The sequence below is a fragment of the Hyla sarda genome, chromosome 1 (assembly GCF_029499605.1).
Source record: "Hyla sarda isolate aHylSar1 chromosome 1, aHylSar1.hap1, whole genome shotgun sequence".
Classification (NCBI taxonomy): domain Eukaryota; kingdom Metazoa; phylum Chordata; class Amphibia; order Anura; family Hylidae; genus Hyla; species Hyla sarda.
In genome coordinates, this window is record NC_079189.1 from 172,185,673 (window position 1) to 172,208,415 (window position 22,743).

At 40.2% G+C, this 22,743-nt stretch overlaps 2 protein-coding genes across 14 annotated transcripts in view; one reads left to right on the forward strand and one right to left on the reverse strand.

Moving 5' to 3' along the window:
- The window catches only part of NUDT6 (nudix hydrolase 6), a 62,427-nt gene that overhangs the window by 12,045 nt on the left and 27,639 nt on the right, over nucleotides 1-22,743 (forward strand). For 9 of the 12 annotated variants that reach the window (XM_056563928.1, XM_056563911.1, XM_056563951.1 and 6 more), the window contains exons 3-5: nucleotides 4,625-4,680; nucleotides 14,761-14,815; nucleotides 17,103-17,491. In XM_056563928.1, coding sequence (XP_056419903.1) covers nucleotides 4,625-4,680; nucleotides 14,761-14,815; nucleotides 17,103-17,491 — 500 coding nt within the window. Of the gene's footprint in view, nucleotides 1-4,624; nucleotides 4,681-14,760; nucleotides 14,816-17,102; nucleotides 17,575-17,748; nucleotides 17,881-22,743 lie in introns of those variants that run through there. The other 3 variants (XR_008890900.1, XR_008890899.1, XR_008890901.1) reach the window with 2 other exon arrangements.
- FGF2 (fibroblast growth factor 2) overlaps nucleotides 17,764-22,743 on the reverse strand; it is a 66,294-nt gene continuing 61,314 nt past the window's right edge. For both annotated transcript variants that reach the window (XM_056563984.1, XM_056563976.1), the window contains exon 4: nucleotides 17,764-17,949. In XM_056563984.1, coding sequence (XP_056419959.1) covers nucleotides 17,764-17,949 — 186 coding nt within the window. The remainder of the gene's footprint in view (nucleotides 17,950-22,743) is intronic.

The window sequence follows — 22,743 nt, forward strand, 5'->3', positions numbered from 1 at the left end:
TTTGTTTTCCACTTCTGCAGAAGAATGAACATGTTTATTCTTTCTGCGGACTCCACACGGAATGCATAGCTGTCTGAGACAGAGCATTCCTGTGCGGTCCTAGCGCCGGAATATTTATGCCGGCGCCCGAAGTTTGTGGAATGTCGTACACAACCGGATGCATCTTGTTGCATACGTTTTTGCATGGGAGGTCTACGTGTACAGTTTTTCATACGGTTGTATACGGTTTTCCTTTACAAAACCGTATGTGGGAACTGTATAGCAAAATGGTGATGCGAAATCACCCTTACTTGGAAGACTAATCCTACTTTTTTGCCACAGTTTTTAATTCACAACAAATCTGTTTTTAATGTGATTTAACACAAACTCTAAGGGCTTTTTTCACACAGTAAAGTGAAGCGCCTGAAAATTCAGGCTAAAACTCTGCACATCACCTGTATCGGAAATCTGCGCGCTTTTAACACCAGTTTTGTTGTGGATTTATTTGGCGGGGGAATCTACAGCAGTTCATGCGGATAAGTGACAGTCAAAGCTGTTTTCTATTGATGTCACTGGGAGACGCATGGATATGATTTTGTATGCAAGAAATGGCATGGATTGAAAGTGCATATTTTAGTTTTTGTGTGAACATACACTTAATATGATTTCATTTAAATTATTACAAATTTTGGATTATTTTATTTTTTTGCCCAGCAGAGGGCAATAACACAAGCGAACACTATAACAGACATGTTACTACATGTTCTGAATTAGTTTGATTTCTTTGAACTGAACTTCATAGTTTGCACTCATGAATTTAGCTGTAAAATGAGGATTCCTCTGGATGTATGTCAATAAAAATGGCATTTTGCTACATAATGTCTCATACATGGGGCTTTCACCTAGGTCTGATTCAGATACTAAGTTGCCTGACTGTGAGGACCCTATTAGACAGCCCGATGCTCTGTCAGTGTTTCCCAACCAGGGTGTCTCCAGCTGTTGCAAAACTACAACTCCCAGCATGCCCGGACAGCCTTTGGCTGTCCGGGCATGCTGGGAGTTGTAATTTAGCAACAGCTGGAGGCACCCCGGTTGGGAAACTGCGCTCAATGTAAATGAGCACTGATCTTGTAGATTGGCACTTGTTTCCAGAGCGTATTCAAGGCTCAAGCATTCAGCAGAATCGCTGGACTATGAGAACTGTAGTAGGCAAAGGTCATATGGAAAAAAAAAATTTGAGAACTTGGAGAGGATCATCGGCAAAAAAAAATGAACACTGCTGCATACACACATACAAAGCAAATAATGAAAAACAATATCAAAATGCTATGTTTATGATGGATATTGACATATGCAGTATAAAAAGTCTAAATTTATGCCAGAAATCAGATGATATGACAAAAAAAAATTATTAATCTGCCCTAACGTTGGTAAAAAAAAAAATGTGGTGGCTCAGATGAGGGATAAAAACTTTTGACCTCTCACCCAGACATACCAAAAGTTTTTAGATCACACTGGGTCTGTCCCATGCACAATATAGAATATCCATCTGGAGAAATTCGGGGCAGTGATTTTGTGTGCGGCAGGCACTGTTAAAATTAATCAGCATAATGACCGTGCACGCATGCACCATCCCTATTGACAGCAGTGCAGTTCCGGGTAAAACCCTGCCAAAAGAATGTTAAATGGGCACTGTCAGATATAAAAAACTTTTGATATGTGGTAAAGCATGCAAAGCCAATAGGTTTTGCAATTGCTTTCATAAAAAAAAATGTCAGTATTTCATACCGAAAAACCCAGTCAAACAACTGCCTCCTGGGATACATACCAGCCTGGCTGTGTCCACTCTTCATCACCTACGTCATGGACCCACTTCATGATTGACAGGTCTGCAGATCTAAAGCTGCTGTGATGGGCTCCCTCACTGTCTGTGTTTACTTCAGTCTCCTTGTGTGAGAAGGGGGGAGGGGTGGGAGTACACTGCTGCCTGTGAGCAGATGTCGAAAGAAGCTGGGGACTGAATGGAGGATTTTTTGTTTTAAAAAGTAAATGTCCCTGCATGTATATATGTATGTTTGTGGATATATATGTATGTGTGTAAATCTGTGTTTTCTAGGTAATGTGCATGTGTATGAATAAATTATGTCAATGGGGTTTATTTACTAACGTGATCCCCACTCTTTTTATTGTCGGGTTTTGCGGCCAAACTGTGTCGCACATTCCATGCGACACAACTTGCAACCAATAAAAAACAAAATCCTCAATTTTAAAAGAAAAAAAACGAAAAGGGTTCATGGTCATGGGAAAAAGTGGGCGTGGTCCCGACAAAAGGGGCATGGTCCAGACAGTTTTGAAAAATCCCAACATATTTACTAAGGTTTCCACAGAAAATGTGGTGGATTTGAGGTGAGGAAAACCTGACAGATCAGAACGTGTTGAAAAACGTAGGGAAAAGTTCAAAATGTAGGGAAACCTTAGTAAATGCCTTGTGAAAATACCTTTCGGAAATCGAAACCCACAAAACTCCACTCCACTCTTAGTAAATAAACCCCAATGTGTGTATCTAATACAGTGGGGCTACAATCATATGTCTCCAGCTGTTGCAAAACTACAATTCCCAGCATGCCTGCACAGCCAAATGATGTGTGGGTATGCTGGGAGTTGTAGTTTTGCAACAGTAGGCTGAACACAGCCTACAGCAACACTGCTGTAAATCTGAGTTTTACGAATCATATGCCTCCAGCTGTTGCAAAACTGCAACTGTAGTTTTGCAAAAGCTGTAAGCACACAGTATGTGTATAGCATAAAACCAGAAAGGAAAGGGTTACAGATGCTCACTCTGGAGACCAGTGACTGAGGAGAGTGAGGGAGGGAGGAGTGGGAGTGGTTATCACCTGAGGAGAAGAAAGGGACCCGCCCCCCTGCTTTGACAACATTAAGGTAATTCAGAAATAAAGCTAATTCTGAGAGAAATATAGGTCATAGACACATAAAAATGATATGTATCATGATCACGATGCGATACTGAGCAACATATAAAACATTTTTTTATGTTTGTTTGTTTGTTTTTTGGGTGATCTGACAGGTACACTTACATTTTTCAGATGGAGCCCACAGTTGGAATTTTCATGGCTGAAATATTTCTGTTAGGGAAATTCCACAGTGTGCACAATGCAGCAAAATCCAATTTAAGATCATGGAAGGATGCTGCATCTGAATGGATTCAATTCCGTAGTGTCCATAGCTTACAGTGGTGGACACACAAGTTAATTTCCTGTCCTTGTTTTGTTTAATAGGAGGGGAGTCCTCGTGTACAAAGTCTGCCATGGAATTAGGTGTTTTTTTGTTTGTTTTTTTTCCCGGAATTAACATGGAATTCCGCGCGGAATATAGGAGGAAACTTTTTTTTTCTTTTTTTTGCTGGACTACAACCACCAATTGAAACTTCCCTTTTTATTTATAAATTTTTTTGGGTGCAGAATTTCTGTGCAAATTTCACGCGGGTACGATTTCAAGTGGAATTTTTTTTACCATTGACTTCATTGGACTTCTGCTCACGTATTCTGCAAGAAGAATGAACATGTTCTTTCTTCTAGCAGAACAGAATTCCGTGGTGGAATTTACGCAGTGTGAACAGTGCAGAGTAAAATACATTTGAAGTCAATGGCAAAGCAGATGTTAATTATTTCTAAGCTGAGAATTCAAGAGGAATTACTTGAGTAAATTCTTCTTGAATTACTCAGTCTGAACGCACCTTTCACTCCTACTTTATCCAATAAAAACTTGAGTCATATGTTTGACCTATGACAGAAACTTTAGCCTAGACTGACATAGTATGTCTATAGTAATTTGTTTGCAGTTTTACTTGAACTGCAACTTGCTCTGGGTTCAGTGTTTTAGCAATTTTTTTTCCATATTGACTTAAAGGGGTACTCCGCCCCAAAAAATCTTATCTCCTATCCCAAGGGGATAAGATGTCTGATTGCGGGGGTGCCGCCCATGATCTCCAGGCCGGCAGCGGCGTCATTTAGAACACTGAAGCTTGGAGCTTCCGTGTTCGTGATGTTACGCCACACCCCTCTCCATTCATCCCTATGGGAGAGGGCGTGACGGCTAGTACATAGCCGTCACGCCTCCTCCAATAGATTGAATGGAGGGGGCATGGCGGCTGTAGTCGCCAGTCATCAGGCATGAAGCGGAGTTCGCTCCGTGCACGGTTGACTAAGGAGCCTTGCCAGAGATCGCTGGGGTCCCCTGCGGCGGGACTCCTGTGATCAGAAATCTTATCCCCTATCCTTTTGGTTAGGGGATAAGATGGTTTTTCGGGAGAGTACCCCATAAAGTACGGAAAAGCTAACAAAAGCTGATGTGGTTATCTATAGCTAACAATTCTTGGAACACTCAATGTTGCTGTATATAAAAGTAAAAACTGTCACATTATACTTTGAATGAAGTATTCACACATTGCAGTTATATTGCAGTTTTTAATACACCCTGATAGAAGCTTTTATACAGAATTTACTCTCTTAAATTGCTTGACAAAAAGAATGATTTCCATCTGTGAGTCTGAATACAAGCCTGTATGATGTGTCGATTGCCATACAGTACAAAAAAAGATCATAATGTAACTGGTAATCTTTTCCAGGTGCTGTTTTGGACGAAGTCTCTGGGAAAGTATTGGTTGTACAGGACAGGAATAAGGTATGTATATTCATTAACTTAAAGCCTACCTATTATATCACAGAAAAAAAAAAAAGTTATGTTACTCAGTACCTCATCCTGGTCATGTACATATAACTTATGTGTCTAGCTTCTGTATTTCTTTTAAAATCCGCTTATACCAGATCACACTGAATTTTCATCTTTTCACAGGCAGGGGGCGTGTCCCTCTCTTGCCCTCACTGTACATGACTAAACTTCCCTCACACTGTGTCACTGAGCTGTCAGCTGTCCTTCTCATGTAATTTCCTTAATACTGAGCTGGCACACTGTAACAAACCCCCTCCCCATCTCCTTACTGCTGGGGTACATGTTGTTCTGTAAGGCAGAACATGCTGTCACACTTCTGCTCCTTCTCCTCTATGATATGGACGGAGCTGTGCACTGAATCCTTCTCTCGCTCGATGCTGCTGAGAGCTCCGGAGGTGTGAGGGGGTGTGGCCTCCTCTCAGCCAATCACAGTAGCTCACACACTGCCAGCTCTCTGTGTTCGGAGATCTTCACACAGGGAGCGCACACAGGCTTGTAAAGCCTCCCCGTCACTTTCTGTATTCTGACCGACCATAGTAACAGGTGGGGGACAGTTTATGAGGACCTCTAGTGGCCACTTTTATAGGAGCAGTTTTCTAAGGGAAACTGTGGAAAAAATAAAAAGGCTGGACATTAATTCCTTCCAACCGCAGCCAATTAACAGTTTTGCATTTCAGTTTTTACTCCTTCTCTCCTTCTAAAAGCCATAATGTCCTAAAAATAAAATTGGGGTTTTTGTTTCTACGCAGTGCAATTGGTTAAACCCAATTCTTAAAAAATAAAATAAAATAAATAAATAAAAAAGCTAACTTTTTTTGTTTCTCTGTATACAGGGCTAATTTGCACCAGGATCTGTAGTATTTAATCTGTACCATTTTTGTTTAGATGGGACTTTGATCAAAATATTTTTTTTTTCCTTTCTGGTATATGCGCAGAGCCCTGCTTGTCCTCAGTGCGCAGAGCCCTGCTTGTCCTCAGTGCGCAGAGCCCTGCTTGTCCTCAGTGCGCAGAGCCCTGCTTGTCCTCAGTGCGCAGAGCCCTGCTTGTCCTCAGTGCGCAGAGCCCTGCTTGTCCTCAGTGCGCAGAGCCCGGCTTGTCCTCAGTGCGCAGAGCCCGGCTTGTCCTCAGTGCGCAGAGCCCGGGACAAGGGACAAAAATATACACTTTTGTTCACCAATGTATTATTTCTCAAGAGATAAGCCACCACCAGAGGTTTGTGGTTCCATCTCTATTTATTTATTTATTTATTTTTTTGTCAATTAAGTTTTTATTGGTTTTTGAACAAGGACAATTACAAAGAAAAGGGAGATCACAGCAGTAAAGATATGATGATATAACTGTGACTGCCGAAAGGCAAAAACAGACAAACAGAAACTAGAAAGAACTTTGATTGTGGAGCCAAAGAAGAAGACCTCCTTATTAGGAGGGCTTGTATGGTAGTAATAGGGTGATAGGGGAGGAGGGAAGAAAGAGAATAGGGGGAGAGGGGGAGAGAGAGGCAAGGTAGGAGAAAAAGAATGTTAGAGGGAGGGGGGGGGGAGACAGGAGGGAAAGGGGAGGGGAATTGGATTTAGAGCCTAAGGGCGGCCTTCCATCTCTATTTAAAGCACATGTATTCTTGGCCCATCATACCTGTTTATGGGGGAATTGGCCAGAGCTAGCTGAATATTCAACCAACAGCTATCTTGTGGCTAGCCGACTAAAGAGGGCTTTCTATATACTTGTGTTTAAAGAAAGCTGCCTGCTTCCCTACAATGCACTTTGCCCTAAGCACCACTGCATTTATACACTGCAGTGGTGTCTATATATAGCCGTATGTTCCGGCTTTGGAACATACAGTAATTGACATGGCACAGCTAGAACACCCCTTCTGTGCCATTAACCAGTGTCTGCTACATTTCACCACTGTACAGAGAGGGAGAGGGGTGGGGTATAATGTACCTACCTGAATGTCACTGTATGGTTTGCGCGTGGTGATGCTCAGATGCAGAATAAAAAGAACAACAAATCAGCGCCATTCTCCAGTGATGGTGCAAATCGTGATGTGTGCTATGCACTCACCTGGGTGTGTTTTCGCTCTGAGCACATCACCGCTGTGCATATAAATATTAAAGATTTTCATCCGAAGTGCTGATGCCTGCCAGTATCCTCCCATTTCCCAGGGCTGAGAATGTGCATACAAATGAATCCAGAAGAGTTGTCCAAGCTGTGCTTAAAGGACCGCTGTAAGAAAAGGGATACTCGCCAGGGCACCAGTCAATGGTACATCAGATGAAGAAAAGGAAAGATTTGCAATAAAAATGTGTTTCGAGGTTCATCTAACTTGTTTGTCTGGCAAAGAAACATGTGATTTTTACCGAAATTATTTATTTAGAACAAACAGAAGGAAAGCAGAAGGCAGTACCCATTTCCCCCCTACAAACACATCCACACTAAACAGAAGGTAAGGCACAGGAAGACCCGCAATGGCCGTGCACAGCCCCTAACTGAAGAAATAGGCCATCTGAACCCAGCATAAAGCGGACATAAACTGGGAAACATCAAGGTGATGGCCATTTCACAGCACCTGCTGCTTCATCTGGCCTGATGTCACATCAAACCTCTACTAATATATCCACATCTTTATTAGCCCAAAAACAGACAATGATTGCATTAGTTATACATTGATATATAAAAGAAGGTAAAAAAAAACTGCACAGAATGCTAATTATATATAGGAACTACATGTATCACTTATCACTACAAGTATTTATTCCTAATGGGCCAAGTACATGAGTTCTCAGAATGAGTTCTGTTGGTTTTTTTTAGTCGGTAGCTACTTGAATCTGATAACACAGACAAATATGTATTCTGCCAGCCTACAAATAAATCCCATCTCAGCCAAATCCGGTATGTGGCAGCCTGTGGATGAGATGGAAATGTGAAAATTTTGGGGCCTTATTTAAACATGGGTTTGATGTTTAAAAAAAAAAAAAAATCCTCTGCAGTCCTCTGACACTCGTGCCCAGGATGCTCTTTGAAGCTATACTAAGCTCCCTTTTACTTTAGTGACAATTATCATCCCCCCCCCCCCAAGCGGTGACCCCAGTGGTGACTGTTTTATTCTAAGGTCATTTTATTTACCACCACTTACAACAAGCCTGGCAACTAGATTAGTCCCAGGGCAACATTTCACTTCTGAGGTACCCCCAAAAAGTGAGGCCACAAAAAAACACAAGAATGGCAACTGGAGGAAGAGAAGTTGTCGACTTGACACTTGCCCTGATAAGCCTGGACTTTGCATAAGGGAATGCTTAATGCTTAAGAAACCTTCATGGCTGCCCTAAAAAGATCTATAGGTGGTCACTAAAGAGTTTAAAAAAATTTTCCAGCAAGGTCCTGTAATAAGTAAGTTCGCTCATCTCTAGATGCCACCGTGCAACAAGTCAGTTCATGAAATGTCTTCCCTCCAAGCTCTTCCATGATCAACTGTGAGTAGTAGTTTTTAAAAGTGGGGACCACACTGTTACAAAGAGGGGTTGCAGATTCCTAAGGCACATACTGCAGGAAACTCCCCAATGCTATGCTGACCTCAGCTGGCATCAAAATCAGCACTAAAGTAGTATTTATGGCATGTAAGCATTAGGGGCATTCATACCAAGTTTTTGCAATACGGTAGCCAGATCCGACGGGAATAAGGCAGTGGCCGGTTTTTAAATTCCCCCACTGGATCCAGCTGCCATATTGCAAAAATATGGTGTGAATGCACCCTACCGCTTACATTTTTGAACTGTACCAGTTTTATTGCCAGTCTAAAAACCTTGGCAGACCACAGTTTTCAGACCGGCAAAAGAAATAAAAAAAACGGATATGGTCCAAAAATAAGCCAACCGGAGTCACTATCTGACTTTGTCCGATGCATGAAAATGAATAGGGCAGGGATTTTAAATTCTCCTGCCGGATCCGGCTGCCATATTGCAAAAACGTGGTGGAGCAGTGGAAACATGTTCTATGGAGTGACCAATCGCGCTTCTCTATACTTGGCAGTCTGAGTTTGGCGAATGCCTTCACAGAGCCTTGACCTCAACCTTCCCTCTGGGATAAAGAAAAATGGAAATTGTAAGGGGACCTCAAAAATGCTCTTCTGTATGATTTAGACACACTCCAATATATTGTAGAACATCTTCCCAGAGGAATGCAGCAGTTATTATATGCCTAGGGATGTAGAATTGATGCCCTAAAAGCTTCTGTAAAAGTAAAGTGTTGGTGCCCCAGTAGTTTTCTCCATTTAATGTATAACTGAACATTCAGTGCTTGCAAGTTGTCAATAAAGTTTAATAAATGATTAAAATATATGTTAAAATATGCTATATTAACAACATTTTATTTTAGTGTTATTGTTTTTATTTCCAGTGGAGCAGGAATGTGGGTGGTAAGTCACTCTCTGTTCACATGGTGCATTTTTAATATGCTTTATTGGTTGAGTCATGCTAAAACGTATTATGTGGACAGAACCTTCATGCACTTTATGGGTGCCCAAAATGTACTAACCATTTATATATGTATATATTTATATACATCAGATTCCCAAGACTATGTCGGTGATCGGCTTTTTAGAAAGAAAAAAAAGCCAAAACATTTTTTATTAAATGGCTAGCGCGGGTTGTGTGAGGCTGACTTTACAAACTTGTTAGTGTTTAAAAAAAAAAAAAAAAAAAAGCCAGCTTCCATTAAAAAGCCAGGGCTTTTAACTCCCTGTCATTACCCTGGTACCATTGTTATCTGTCTGATTTCCAAAATGTAGGAAACATTATTGGGGGGGGTAAACATTTTATTTATTTTTAAAATCAGCCAGATGCCAAAGAAGCCGCAGCAGCCTGACCTGACCTGGGTGAGCGAGGAACATTATTTTTTGCCTGCCCCATCCTAAAAAATGGCAGCCTGTTACTGCCCAGATGCACATTTATGACTTTCTGGGCCTGTTGGTAAAGACTCTGTCCAGTTGTCAGTGGGTACCGGGGTTATAATGGGCCCCCCCCCCCATTATAACTCCGGTACCCACTGATAACTGGACAGAGTCCCATTCACAGTGCATGTGTCCTCCTGCCGTCCTTCTGCATGTCAATGACGGGGGGAGGCACCATGTTGGGGTTTGTCAGTGACAGATCCCCCCTCTTGATTCTGTGGCACACGTTGGTAATTTTTTAGTGATAGCGGTTGACTTATTAACAGATGCTGTCTTTAAGATGGTTTTCGCTAAGAAGCTTGTCAAGTCTAGTAAAAATATAAATCGAACCCCTTTAAAAAAAAAAATAAAAATAAATGGTATTACAAAAAATACACCTCCACACAACCCTTGTTAACCATTTTATTAAAAAAATTTATTTTTAAAAAGCCGGTCATTGACGTAGTCCCCAGAATCCGATGTAATCCTCTGCATACACGTATATGAAATGAGAGAAAAAAAAAACCACAAAAAAAATGGTTAGTGCATTTTGGTCGCTGTTCCTAGAATACATTTTTTTACATGCCTCTTTTAACCAAAAAAAGGCAACATGTGAACAGGGCCACACAACTGCCCACAGCCTCCCCCTCCTACGTAGGTCAAAGAATGTGCTGGGCCTCACAGGGAGAAACAAGCAACAGCTCTGTTTATCTCTATAGGCTTGCTGACGCAGCTGCGAGCACTTCCCTGTCCCATTCACAGTGCATGTGTCCTCCTGCCGTCCTTCTGCGTGTCAATGACGGGGGGGGAGGCACCATGTTGGGGTTTGTCATTGACAGATCCCCCCCTCTTGATTCTGTGGCACACGTTTAGCTGTGCTGTTTATATTTCTGCCTTATTGTTATATACCGTACATTTTTTATGTTGGTGACAGTGCCTCTTTAATTTTAGACAAACTGAATATTTATAGATAGCATTTTAGAAATTAGTAGTTTAGTAAAACTTGACATGATGATTATGTTTTTAGTTGCTGATCTTTCCATTTTGAGAAATAACTTTCTTTAAGGGGTACTCCGCCACTCAGTGTTTGGAAAAAATTGTTCCGAACGCTTAGAGCCAGCACCGGGAGCTCATGACGTCACCCCTCTCCCATAGACTTGCATTGAGGGGGTGGAGCGGGACATCATAAGGGGGCAGGGCTATGACGTCACGAGCTCCCGGTGCTGGCTGAACGGCGGAGTACCCCTTTAAGAAAAAGTAAAACCAACAAAATGTAGTGTGTTTAAAAAGAAAACTCTGTAAGATGCATCTAATAAACACCATCTTTTTTGCATACAGTTTAGTAGATCATTAACACAATACATGAAGGCTGGAACAGACCAGACATCTCTGCAGAAAATAGCATTTTATTTGTGTAATGTGTGCAGAATATAATCCTTTAGCAGGGCCCCAACCCTCACTCTGGCTATTTTTCCTGATGAGGAATATACTTGGCAGGAAATTAAAAGAACTTTTGTCTTGGAAACTAAATTGAAGTCACAATAAGATTGGAAACTATCATCCTGTACTGTGCATTGTTGGAATGAAATGTTTAAAAGTCTCCTTATTAGTTTTTAAAGGGGTTTTCAGTTTTGCTTTACAACCCAGTATGCCCCCTTCCCACATGTACCCATAGATGCTGCTTATCCCATAATTAGCATGATGTATAATAGGCTGCCAAACAGCTTTAAGCAAACACACATACTTATTTCTTCAGAAAGTGGTTACATACAGTATATTGGGCAGCTTCTTTCTTCTTTCATTTTATTTGTCAAAGTAGACATCAATAAAGGAAAATTACACAGGACATGTGGCCTCTCCTGACCTGTTTTACTACATTCTTACCAATGAAATAACAATTCTTCCCATAGAACTCTGTGCTGTGCTATTCCATGCTGTTATTCTTACTAGCAATGTAGTCCAAAATAGCCAATTGGGTGTTACCAGCTTGGGGATAACCCAACACTGTCTGAGACTATCCAATCAAAATGTCATATAAGTGCCATATAATGCAGGGACCCCCCCCCCAAATCTGGTAACACCCAGTTGGCTATTAATTTATGACTAAGAAGAATATGAAACCTTGAACATTAAATACTTAAAGCGGTTATCCAGGAAAAAACTTTTTTGTATACATCAACTGGCTCCAGAAAGTTAAACAGATTTGTAAATTACTTCTATTAAAAAATCTTCATCCTTTCAGTACTTATGAGCTTCTGAAGTTGAGTTGTTCTTTTCTGTCTAAGTGCTCTCTGATGACACCTGTCTCGGGAACCGCCCAGTTTAGAAGAAAATCCCCATAGCAAACCTATTCTATTCTGTGCAGTTCCCGAGACGGAGATGTCGGCAGAGAGCACTGTTGCCAGACAGAAAACAACAACTCAACTTTAGCAGCTGATAATTATTGAAAGGATTAAGATTTTTTTATAGAAGTAATTTACAAATCTGTTTAACTTTCTGGAGCCAGTTGAGAGAGATATAGATATAGATATATAATAAGTTTTTTTCCTGGAATATCCCTTTAACAAATGTAGCAATATATTTTTAGTAAGGACTAGTAATTTGTGAAACCATAAACTAAGCAAGAAAACAAATGAGTGCAAATATTAAAGCGCCATAAGAAAACAAAGTACACACAGTAATGGTTTGTAGTATTAAATACACTTTAATAGTTTAAAAAGTGACATCACTGAAGTCAGTGCACGAAGAACACTACAAATCAACTTTTGTATTACATATTGATTAAACCAGTCACTTGTGTTTTAAATAGATGTGTGATTAAATAAGCGCTTTTACACAGCAATATTGTCCCTTTCCATAGCAGCGTCTATATTTTTACTATGTCGTAAAAGAAGTTCTCTAACTAAATGTACCCTTCATTTGAGACGGTTGGCTTGTGGTGCATAAGAATTTATATGGAGTTGTCTATAAGGCCAGGATCACATCACGCTTATGCCATCTGTGGCTCGTATATGTCAGTATTCTGTAAATTTATATATGGGCCCCACAGACTTCCTAATGTAGTCACTTGCCATAGTGGGAATGCACCTTATTTTACCAGATCTTCACCCAAAGGGACTTTGCAGAAACCAAACTGTACTTTGTGTGATTCATGGCTATTTTAACCTTAATCTATATCTTTTAGAACCTCTTTTGAATGAAACATATCACATTTATTTAATAGTCTGTTGTATTGCTGTTTTTTTTAATTAATGTTGATCCAGAGGTTACTTCTTTACTGCTGTTCATGTAAAAAATCAGTTATACATTGTTCAGTGATGTACAAACCTAACAAAAAATCCAAATATTTGAGCGAATTGACTTTGTCGTAAAAATCTGTATAAAACGATGACTAGCAGCATTGCTCTGTAAATGGAGGGTGCAGCAGTGTCTCATGTAAATCATACATCATGCGCAGCAGACCACACTTGAGTCATGCTAAATAAACCTATACATATAGGAAGTGGGCCGCTCATTTCAGATCATGTGCTTCAGTATGTTCATATCTTTGTAACGTACACCATTACAAAGAATTTTCTGATGACAAGATCTCTTGGACTGGATTCACACTTATTTTATAAACCTTGATACGGAATTCATTCAAGTTTGCAGAATTATTCTTGCTTTCAAAAAGCTGGAATACCAACAAAAGCCATGACACAAATATGAACAATCATTCATACATTCATACATGCTTTGCAGTATATGCTTAAAAAAAAAAAATCCAAATAGCAATGTGTAGTCTTAGGAGTCGTATAGGCCATGCGATTCTCCACTCGGGGGGGGGGGGGGGGTGGGGGTGGATGATTTTGTACCTCTCTACCAGAAAGAACTATACACTCTCTTGTGCTGCTTGTTCCCCCTGCTGGGGAATAAAAGAGCTTACCGATCTGTAGATAGCTGTTTCAGGGTTCTTGTCGCTCATCCTTACAAAGTAGGGTGTTGGCTGGTTCTCTGAGAGGCCTTTTTCATTGGACTAAAGGGGTAAGGTTTCTCCATAAGGAGAGTGCATAAGATTGGTGCAAGAACCATAAACATTTTTTACAGATGGGTAACTCTCCCTTCTGGAGGACTTTCTGGCTTGGCCAACAATCCCCAGTCATGTTTTAAACTTTTAAGGGCCAAGTATTGACTTGTCTATGCTGCCTCCAATTGATCCAGCTCTCTTCCTTTTCGCAAAGGGCTACTTTGCATAGTGTTAAGTTGATAATTTTATTCAACCATTTGTTACTTTACTCTCTGAAGAAGCATAGCGCTTGTTACCCACCTTTCCTACAATGGATCTTGGTGGAAAGACTTTTTCAAACATTTTGACTTTCATTCATTAGCTGTGTTTTATATATATATATTGCATTTTATTCTCACAGGACGGCATTGTTAATTGTAGAGAAGCATACAAATAATTCTGGCAATTTGATCCTTAAAAAAGTTTTACAATAACTGTACACCAGCTATATAAATTACTACTATTAGTATTTACGACTCTTGTACATGAAAAGACTTCTGTACACTAAAAATTGGTAGCTTATTATTAGCTATACTTATAACCATTGCTATCATTTTTGCATATTTAATCTTGCTAAGTGTCTTGTATCTCATATTTAGCTTTGTTGTACAATGGAATGGTCCTGAATCATAAACAGCTGTAGTCCGTACCTGCCTCCCCACTGTATCCAGTCTTATTACAGTCTAAATGTATGGCTCACTCAAATAAATCCATAAGGGAGAAGTGTAAGTCCTTCCTTCATATGTCCTATTCCTTTTGAATATTACAATATTACAAAAACTGCCAGATAAAAAAACAAAGTGGAAACTTAGCCTTCAACTGTGATTCCCCTTTAACCGATAAAAGGCTGAACGTGAGGTCACTGTCTGACTTTGTGGGCGGCCTGTATGTGTCTGTTTATAGAGGAAAGAACTGAACAGCACAGCTTTTCTCTCTGAGGACTTAAATTTATTTCTGCATTTCTATTATTTTAGTTGTTTTCTCGAGATATACCGTAGCTAACATCACACCTCGGATAAAAAAAAATAATAATAATAATAATATTTGTCATTTAACATTGCAGACCATGAATACATGGAAATTTCCAGGAGGATTGTCTGATCTAGGTGAAGATATTGGTTAGTACCTCTTCATGTTGCTTTGTAAAAAGAAAAGTGTACTTTGAGGACAGCTGTCACCTTCAGTTTTAACTATTCATCTGTCCATTCATTTGTTTAGCCGAAGATTATATACAGAAATGTTAAGACCTTATTACAGATATACAGTGGGTGCTACCGTTTTTAATGCCTCGGTGCTTAGCAGGATTTGTAGAAGTTGAACGTGACTTGCAGAGTCTCTTTCCTCAAATATTCTCATGCATGGACTTAATGTAATAGTTTTGTCTTGGTCTTATCTTAATTGCTCTGAAAAAAAACATGGAGCTTTATTAAGAGGCTAAGCCTCATGATAAATTTGACACCTCTTTCTCATTCCCCTTTAGCCAGACTTTGTGATTTACTTCTGTTATGAGCTGGAGGCGATTTCTGACATAAGTAATGTCATATCTGCTACGCCCCGGGAAGCCACATGGGAAAGTGACCTGGGTAGTGGAAAGTCTAAAACTTTGCACAAGTCATATTTTGCGCAAAACAGTTGAAATTTTTTGACCAGAAAATTGGTGTACAAGGAGAATAAATTCCCCCATAGTGTTTGTTCATGTCCATCCATTCCAGACTTTAGGCAGACACTGACAGCCATGTATTAAAAATAAACCTTAGAATAATATTAATTTCTCCACATACTAATAAGGGTACGTTCACACGTACGCAGACTTGATGCGCAGGATTTGATGCACAGGATTTTCTGCTGCAGATTTCAATGTAAACTAAATCACTGAGCACAGCTTCTAATCTGCAGTTAAATATCATGCGCATTAAATCTGTGCAGGATCCTGTATGTGTGAACGTACCCTAAAGGAGTACTCTGGCAAAAATTAACTTAAAGTAGCTGATCATGGGGGGTCCAACCGCTGGGGCCCACCCACGATCTTCAAGAAAGGACCCCGGTGCTCTTACTGGTAGACGACACGCGCTCCATTCATCTCCATAGGCGCTCCAATGATGCCCGATAGCTGTACTCGGGTCTTTTCAGTGCTCCCATAGAGATGAATGGAGTGCATGCCAGCTGCAGCACAGGCTCCTCACTGAGCGCCAGGTCCCGTCCTGGTGATTGCGCGAGCGGGGGTTCCAGTGGCCGGATTTCCCCCGCAATCAGCTACTTATCCCTGTCCTGGGGATAATAGATAAGGTAATTTTCACCAAAGATCTCCTTTAATCCTGTGCACATTTAGGAACTCTGTTAGACTGAAATAAAACTAAACATCCTCTCTTCAATCATATATATATAGATATATAGATGGTTTTGTTTGTATCCATTGTGGCAGTGTACATAGGCTAATACAATACAATAGATTACATAATTATACAGTGGTCCCTCAACAGACTATGGTAATTGGTTCCCAGAGGACCATCGTTTGTTGAAACCATTGTATATTGAGGGATTCGTACCATGGATTATACTTGCATGTCCCCGCCACTCCGGCCCATCATTTCTGCTGGCGCTGCCCTCCAGGCCCATCATTTCTGCTCTGCACCGTCGTTCTCTGTCGCCATCATCACGTCGCCTATCAGACGACGGGGCAACGTGAGCGGCGAAGTGATGATGGCAACAGAGAGCGAGGGCGCAGGGCAGTAGCAGCAGAGGAGCGGCGAAATGACAGGCCAGAGCGGCAGGGACATGTGTCATTTAGCGAGGCACGTGGGGCACATTAAACGGCTATCCTACGGCAGCTGAAGTAGTCAGTGCTGCCAGATAGCCGTTTTTGCGATGACCCCAACACACAGAAGCATTGTATGTTGATGCTGCAATCAACATACAATGGGCTCTGAGAGGCCATCATATGTTGAACTGATCATATGTCGGGGGACCACTTTCGTCCAGACCAACATTCACATCCCTGTGTGTTGCTGTTTGAAAAGTCAGCAAGATTCAAGTCAGGTATCAGCAATGGCACACTTAGGTCCTCCTAAGTTATGTCTGGTGAAGATACTATACCAAGATACAGAGGATGCTGGGGGATTTCAGTTGAAGCCTGCAGAGTTGTGACTGCAGCTATGGGCTAAAATATGGACTGTAACACAGAACCGGCTAAAACAAATGCCCTGTGCTTGTTATGCAAAAGAATAAATAAAATATGGCTTTGAGTATAAGAATACAAACACTATAGAACCTCTGATCAGATAAATGTAAAATGAACTCATCACATATATATCTAAGTTTGGTTTCCTCTTCCCCATTGTTCAGTAGATGCATTTATTGTTTCTTGATATAATCCTAACTATGTTCTCATTTTCTTTTGCTCTATAGGAATAACTGCCGTACGGGAAGTTCTTGAAGAGACTGGCATTCAGTCAGAATTTCAGTCCCTTTTGAGCATAAGGCAGCAACATAAGCACCCTGGTGCCTTTGGAAAGTCAGACATGTATATTATATGTCGTCTGAAGCCTTTATCTTACAGTATTAATTTTTGCCCTCAGGAATGCTTGAGGTGTGAATGGATGGACCTTAAAGAACTTGCGTATACAAGCAACACCACTCCCATCACCAGCAGAATTGCCAAATTGCTCCTTTATGGATACAGGCAGGGGTTTCACCACATTGACCTTACTGTTAAGACCTATCCAGCTGTTTACTCTGGACTCTTTTACTCCCTGTACCACAAAGAATTGCCAGCTACCTATGAAACTCAAGAATGACCTAGCAAGTTTCACAGTAAAACAATACATATATTTGTTAGTGTATTACTGAATCTTCAGGAATGATAAATACCTCAACACAGGCAAGTTTTGCCATTTTATATACAATGTTTTAGTGTAATTATGGTATATTTAAAAATGATTATATATACTTATTTCTAACAAAAAATGTATTTAAATCCCTTATAATCACATTTAATATACATTTACAATATAGCCAATCTTTTAATAGAATTCCTTTTTTGCCTGAATAAAAGAGGTCTCTGGTGACATCAGCTTTTTGCAGACATTGGAAGAAATAGGATAGCCTTTTGTCCTGGTGAAGTTTGAGATCCATTTTTGTACTGCCCAGTTCTCTTTAGTGCCACATACCAATCACTGTATTTGCGAGACCGGTAAGTGTTGTAGTTGTTTGCTTCTAGTCGTTCAAAAAAGAAACATTCATCAGTTACACATTTCTGGAAAAGAAATAGAAGAGGGTTACTATTTAGGATCAATATCAAATAGAAACTGTAGTTTTATCTATGTATTAGATGTTTATGTTAGAGAATGTGTCATCAGAAAATGACTTATTGTTTGATGCAAGTTTTTATGTTAAATATATTTAATAAGAATTGTTGATATTTTTCTAATTTTCCATTTTACTATGTCAGTGTTTCCCAACCAGTGTGCTTCCAGCTGTTACAGAACTACAGCACCTAGCATGCCCAAACAGCCAAAGGCTCACTGGCTGGGAAACACTGATCTATATTATAAAATAATCCTGAAATGTTTTACATTCTAACTCCTAGGTCTAAAAGTAAGCTTGTACAGCAGGATTGATGTCTTTGCAATGAAAGGTGACACCAATGTACAGATAACAAGAACTAACGCCATTCACAATAGCAGAAGCTCACAGATTATATTTGCCCCTCCCTGCAAAAAGACCTCTGTACAGGTCACAGAACTTCCTGAGAAAAGGATTCCATTCATGTAAATAGGTTCTGGGCCAGTCTATTATGCTTTATAGCAAGCGCCATGGACAAAGGCACATTTCTAAATACTGTTAAAAACAGCTTAGGTGGGATGGCTGACGCATAAAAATGTCTGAAAAACACCTTTTTTCTCATTTAGGCCATAATGCATTCGTGTATTATGAATTTGGTGCCTTTCTAAATGGAATACTGAATTAGGTAGGCTAATGTTGGGGAAATAACTTGTTCTGTCTAGATGTCTCCGAATTGAAAGGGCTATTTTATCATTATATTTTAAACTCTACATGAACATGGCATTTTTCTTTGTTGGATTGTGTCCAAATGCTGCTAACCTATTGACAATGCATTTAGCAGTCTGATCAAAGGGGTTTCCACTATGTGGTGACTTCTTTATCCATGACTTCCTCCTAATGATTACCCCCTTATGTAAAAAATTAAAAAAAATTCCATATACCTTTAAAACTACCTTCCCCTATAAAATGCTCCATATAGACCTATTGTCCAAAATGATGTTTTCTGTGCTGGTTATTGAGAAAGAGCTTCACGCATCATAGTAGGTCACCCTTTCCCACTAAGCCGATTGGCTATATTGGTTTAAACTAACTTGTACAGAAAGGGTAAACTCAAGAGTTAAATAGTTATGACTGCAATATTGTTCCAGTAAAAGACTAATGACGAACTCCAGAGCAGAGATTCTTATCTTCATATAAAGTCAATGACTTTTAAGTATTTCCAGTGCCTATTCATGTTTACTTCGCATAGCTATCTCTTGAAGTTTGTTTCAAAATGCTATAAACATGGTTGTGTGCCAGAGCAGCTAACGTATATTAGATTAATGTCTAGCTTAATTTATTTTTGTTTTATGATAGTGGGTTTAAGAAAATTCAGTCGGCTTGTTTACTTTTTTGAGCTTGCGCAAATAGGTTTCTGCTGTCCGAGTAATTGTGTCATATAGTCAAACATCTCATTAGGGTGCGTTCACACGGAGGAATAGGAGAGGAATCCTCGCGTAAAAATTCCACCGCGGAATTTACTTTTTTTTTTTTCGCACAAAATTTGCAGGGAATTAACCTACTCTGCTACTGTTACCTGAAGCCTTGTTTTTGCGCCACTGGCTACAAGGAATGCTTGTCTATTGGAATGAGGGACTGCTGTTCTGTCCTGTATTTGTGTTTAATCCCCTATCAATTGTTTTGATTTTTCTTTATGGTCATGTCCTATTTTGTTTGCTGAAAATTGTTCAATAAAAAAAAAAAAAAAAAAACTCACTCGTACACTGACTGTAATACAGGCTGTATTATGACACGCAACATTGACAAGACTAAAAATAATACCATGTTGTCAATTCAAAAATTTCCAGGAGGAATATCACAGGTACTGGTTATTGGAAAGTATTTCTTAAAACAAACATATCAGGAAAATATAACAGATCTACTCTTGTAAACAAATGATTAGTGACTGATAAATCTCCCCCAGTGAATCTGTGGAATCTGTGTCTACTTCAGGAGCTGGTCACAGCAGTAGCAGGTGATATAGCTTTAAAAAGGAACAAATTAATATTATATAAAGGTGTAGAATTATTGTTTGAATGTGGGTCTAGCCTAGTTTATTTACTAATTAACCTTCTTTCCCTGTGTAAGGGTAGCCCACTCCTTTTTTTTTTTTTTTCTCCTGTACTCTGTGTGGCCATAGGACATATTGATTTATTGTCACCCCCTTTTTCTTTCTCTGGGGTCTACAATAACATTTTTGTTTGATTTTAATTTATTTTAGTTTTCTTGGTTTGTGCCTCTAATTCAAAGGGGTTATCCAGGAAAAAACTTTTTTTTATATCAACTGGCTCCAGAAAGTTAAACAGATTTGTAAATTATTTCTATTAAAAAATCTTAATCCTTTCAGTACTTATGAGCTTCTGAAGTTAAGGTTGCTCTTTTCTGTCTAAGTGCTTTCTGATGACACGTGTCTTGGGAACCGCCCAGTTTAGAAGCAAATCCCCATAGCAAACCTTCTAAACTGAGCGGTTCCCGAGACACGTGTCATCAGAGAGTACTTAGATAGAAAAGAACAACCTTAACTTCAGAAGCTCATAAGTACTGAAAGGATTAAGATTTTTTTTTAATAGAAGTAATTTACAAATCTGTAACTTTCTGGAGCCATTTGATATATAAAAAATTATCAAGATTTGGGTGGAAAACACAACGTGTTCTATGCATCAAAAAGAGTGATTCCACTTCAAGGAACTGGGATTGATACTCAGCTGGACATAGAAAACCCTGCCTATCTGTCTGCAGTTTATTTTTAAGGGTCGGGGTTACGCGGCATTGGGTAGTCCAAATTTAATTAGATCACTTGCAGTAGTGGTTGCTAGATATAGATCTCATGGAAACAAGGTTCAACACCATGTTGAAGAAATCTTGCTCCCTGTATTAGGACAATCCCTTGACTATAGATGCTCTGTCCATTCCAGAAGGGTTAAGGCTGGCCTATGTATTCTCTGTTAATACCTAGAGTATGAATGGAAATCAGACTCAAGTTCAGGCTACAGTAATTGCCATTACAGTGTTTGGCCAAAGAAGTCATGGTTTACCTAGAACATGCAGGATAAGAAAAATTGGAGACTTCCCCCTAGTCCTGACCATGGTGTCTCTCTCTTTCTAGAGTTCTAGAGTGAAGGGCACCTTTCTAAATTGGTGCAACAAAAAGAACATAGAGGCTTCATATCTACCTCTATGATAAATTCTTCAGTTCATCTTGGTCCAAAAAAGGCCTTTAGAGTCCAGACAGCTGCTATCTCTGCCTTCTTAGGCCAAGCATTGTCTCAAAAATCCTGTTGGGTGCAGCTTCTTGGAGCTCACATTCAACTTTTCTTAAAGGGGTTATCCACCATAAGGTGATTTTAGTACGTACCTGCCAGAAAGTAATGGACATGCTTAGAAAGGATCTGTACTTGTCTTGGGGCTAAATGGCTATGTTGTGAGATTACCATAACACTGTGGCTAGCTTTTTGTGAACTGGTATTTCCTGTTTGAATTTTCTTTTTTGCCTACAAATCCCATAATTCAACTTTCCTCCCTCCCACACATCAGCGACCCCACCCATTGAAACATAAATGAGCTGCATCCATTCAAAAGACCTGTGGTTTTCAATCAGGGTGCCTACAGCTGTTGCATTAGTTGCAGAGTGATCTTTCTCCCACCAAGTGATCGCTCCACCCATTGAAGCAGACAGGCTCCCTGTCATCAGCTGTCTAGTGAGTCAGGTCTCGGCCGCATTGCAAGCTGGGAAAAATCTGAGACAACAGTCATTTTGTATGCTGATAAAAATACATATTGGGGTGAAAATCACATAATTGTGAGAAAACCGTCACACACAGGTACAGACACTAATATTATGAACTACACTAACTTTACAGCCCCTGTAGCACAGTCAGATTAAAAAAAATTCCTGGAATCCCCCTTTACTATTGATTGATTGCCCACGTTTCAGAATTTACTTCCTTTTCAACAGTCTGTTCTGAATTCCTTTTTACAAGAGGGCGCTCTTGAAAGGGTTACTTGATTCTCCATTATTGTGCTTCTGGATAGACTGTAAGGGAAGTGTTGATTTCTAACAATAATTTGTTTTCCCTTAAAGGGGTTAGCTGAGTTTTAAATTACATTTAATACATAAGATGAAGGGGCCGGGCAGAACAATCTTACTAATGTCTTTTAAAGTTCTGTCCCGAAGCCTCTGTTTAGCTGTAGTCGGGTGACAAGGGCTGTTGTCTTCTCTGCATCTAATGATGTTTCGTCTTTTCAACTCCCACTGTGCAGAGCTGAGAGTACGAAACATCACAGATCATGTGAAATCTCGTTCAGACCACCCATCTTCTCACAGTGGAGCGAGCAGGGTGTCTGAAGCAGACAAAAAGTATACTGTGTGCAGGGCCGTGATGCCTGCTCCCACAGTGCTGTATGATAATAATTTCTCTTCACCTTACTTCCTGCTCCTGGCCGAGCTGTATGCTCCCCTGTGCACAGCATCAGTCCTGGCAGTGCTGCTGCCCCTTCCCCGCTCTTGCAGACCGCTTAGTAGTGGAGGCCACTAGTCCTGGCCTGTCATTAGGACCAGGGCCGGATTAAAATAGGGGCGGATGGAGCTACAGCACCAGGCCCCTATGTGAAAATACCGGCGCCTGTGATAAGTACAATAACATAAAAGGAGAGCCAGCCCTGCAATGTCCCAGGCTGGCCCTGTTTCCTCACTTACGGCTATGGGTAGTCACGTGGGCTGAGTAAC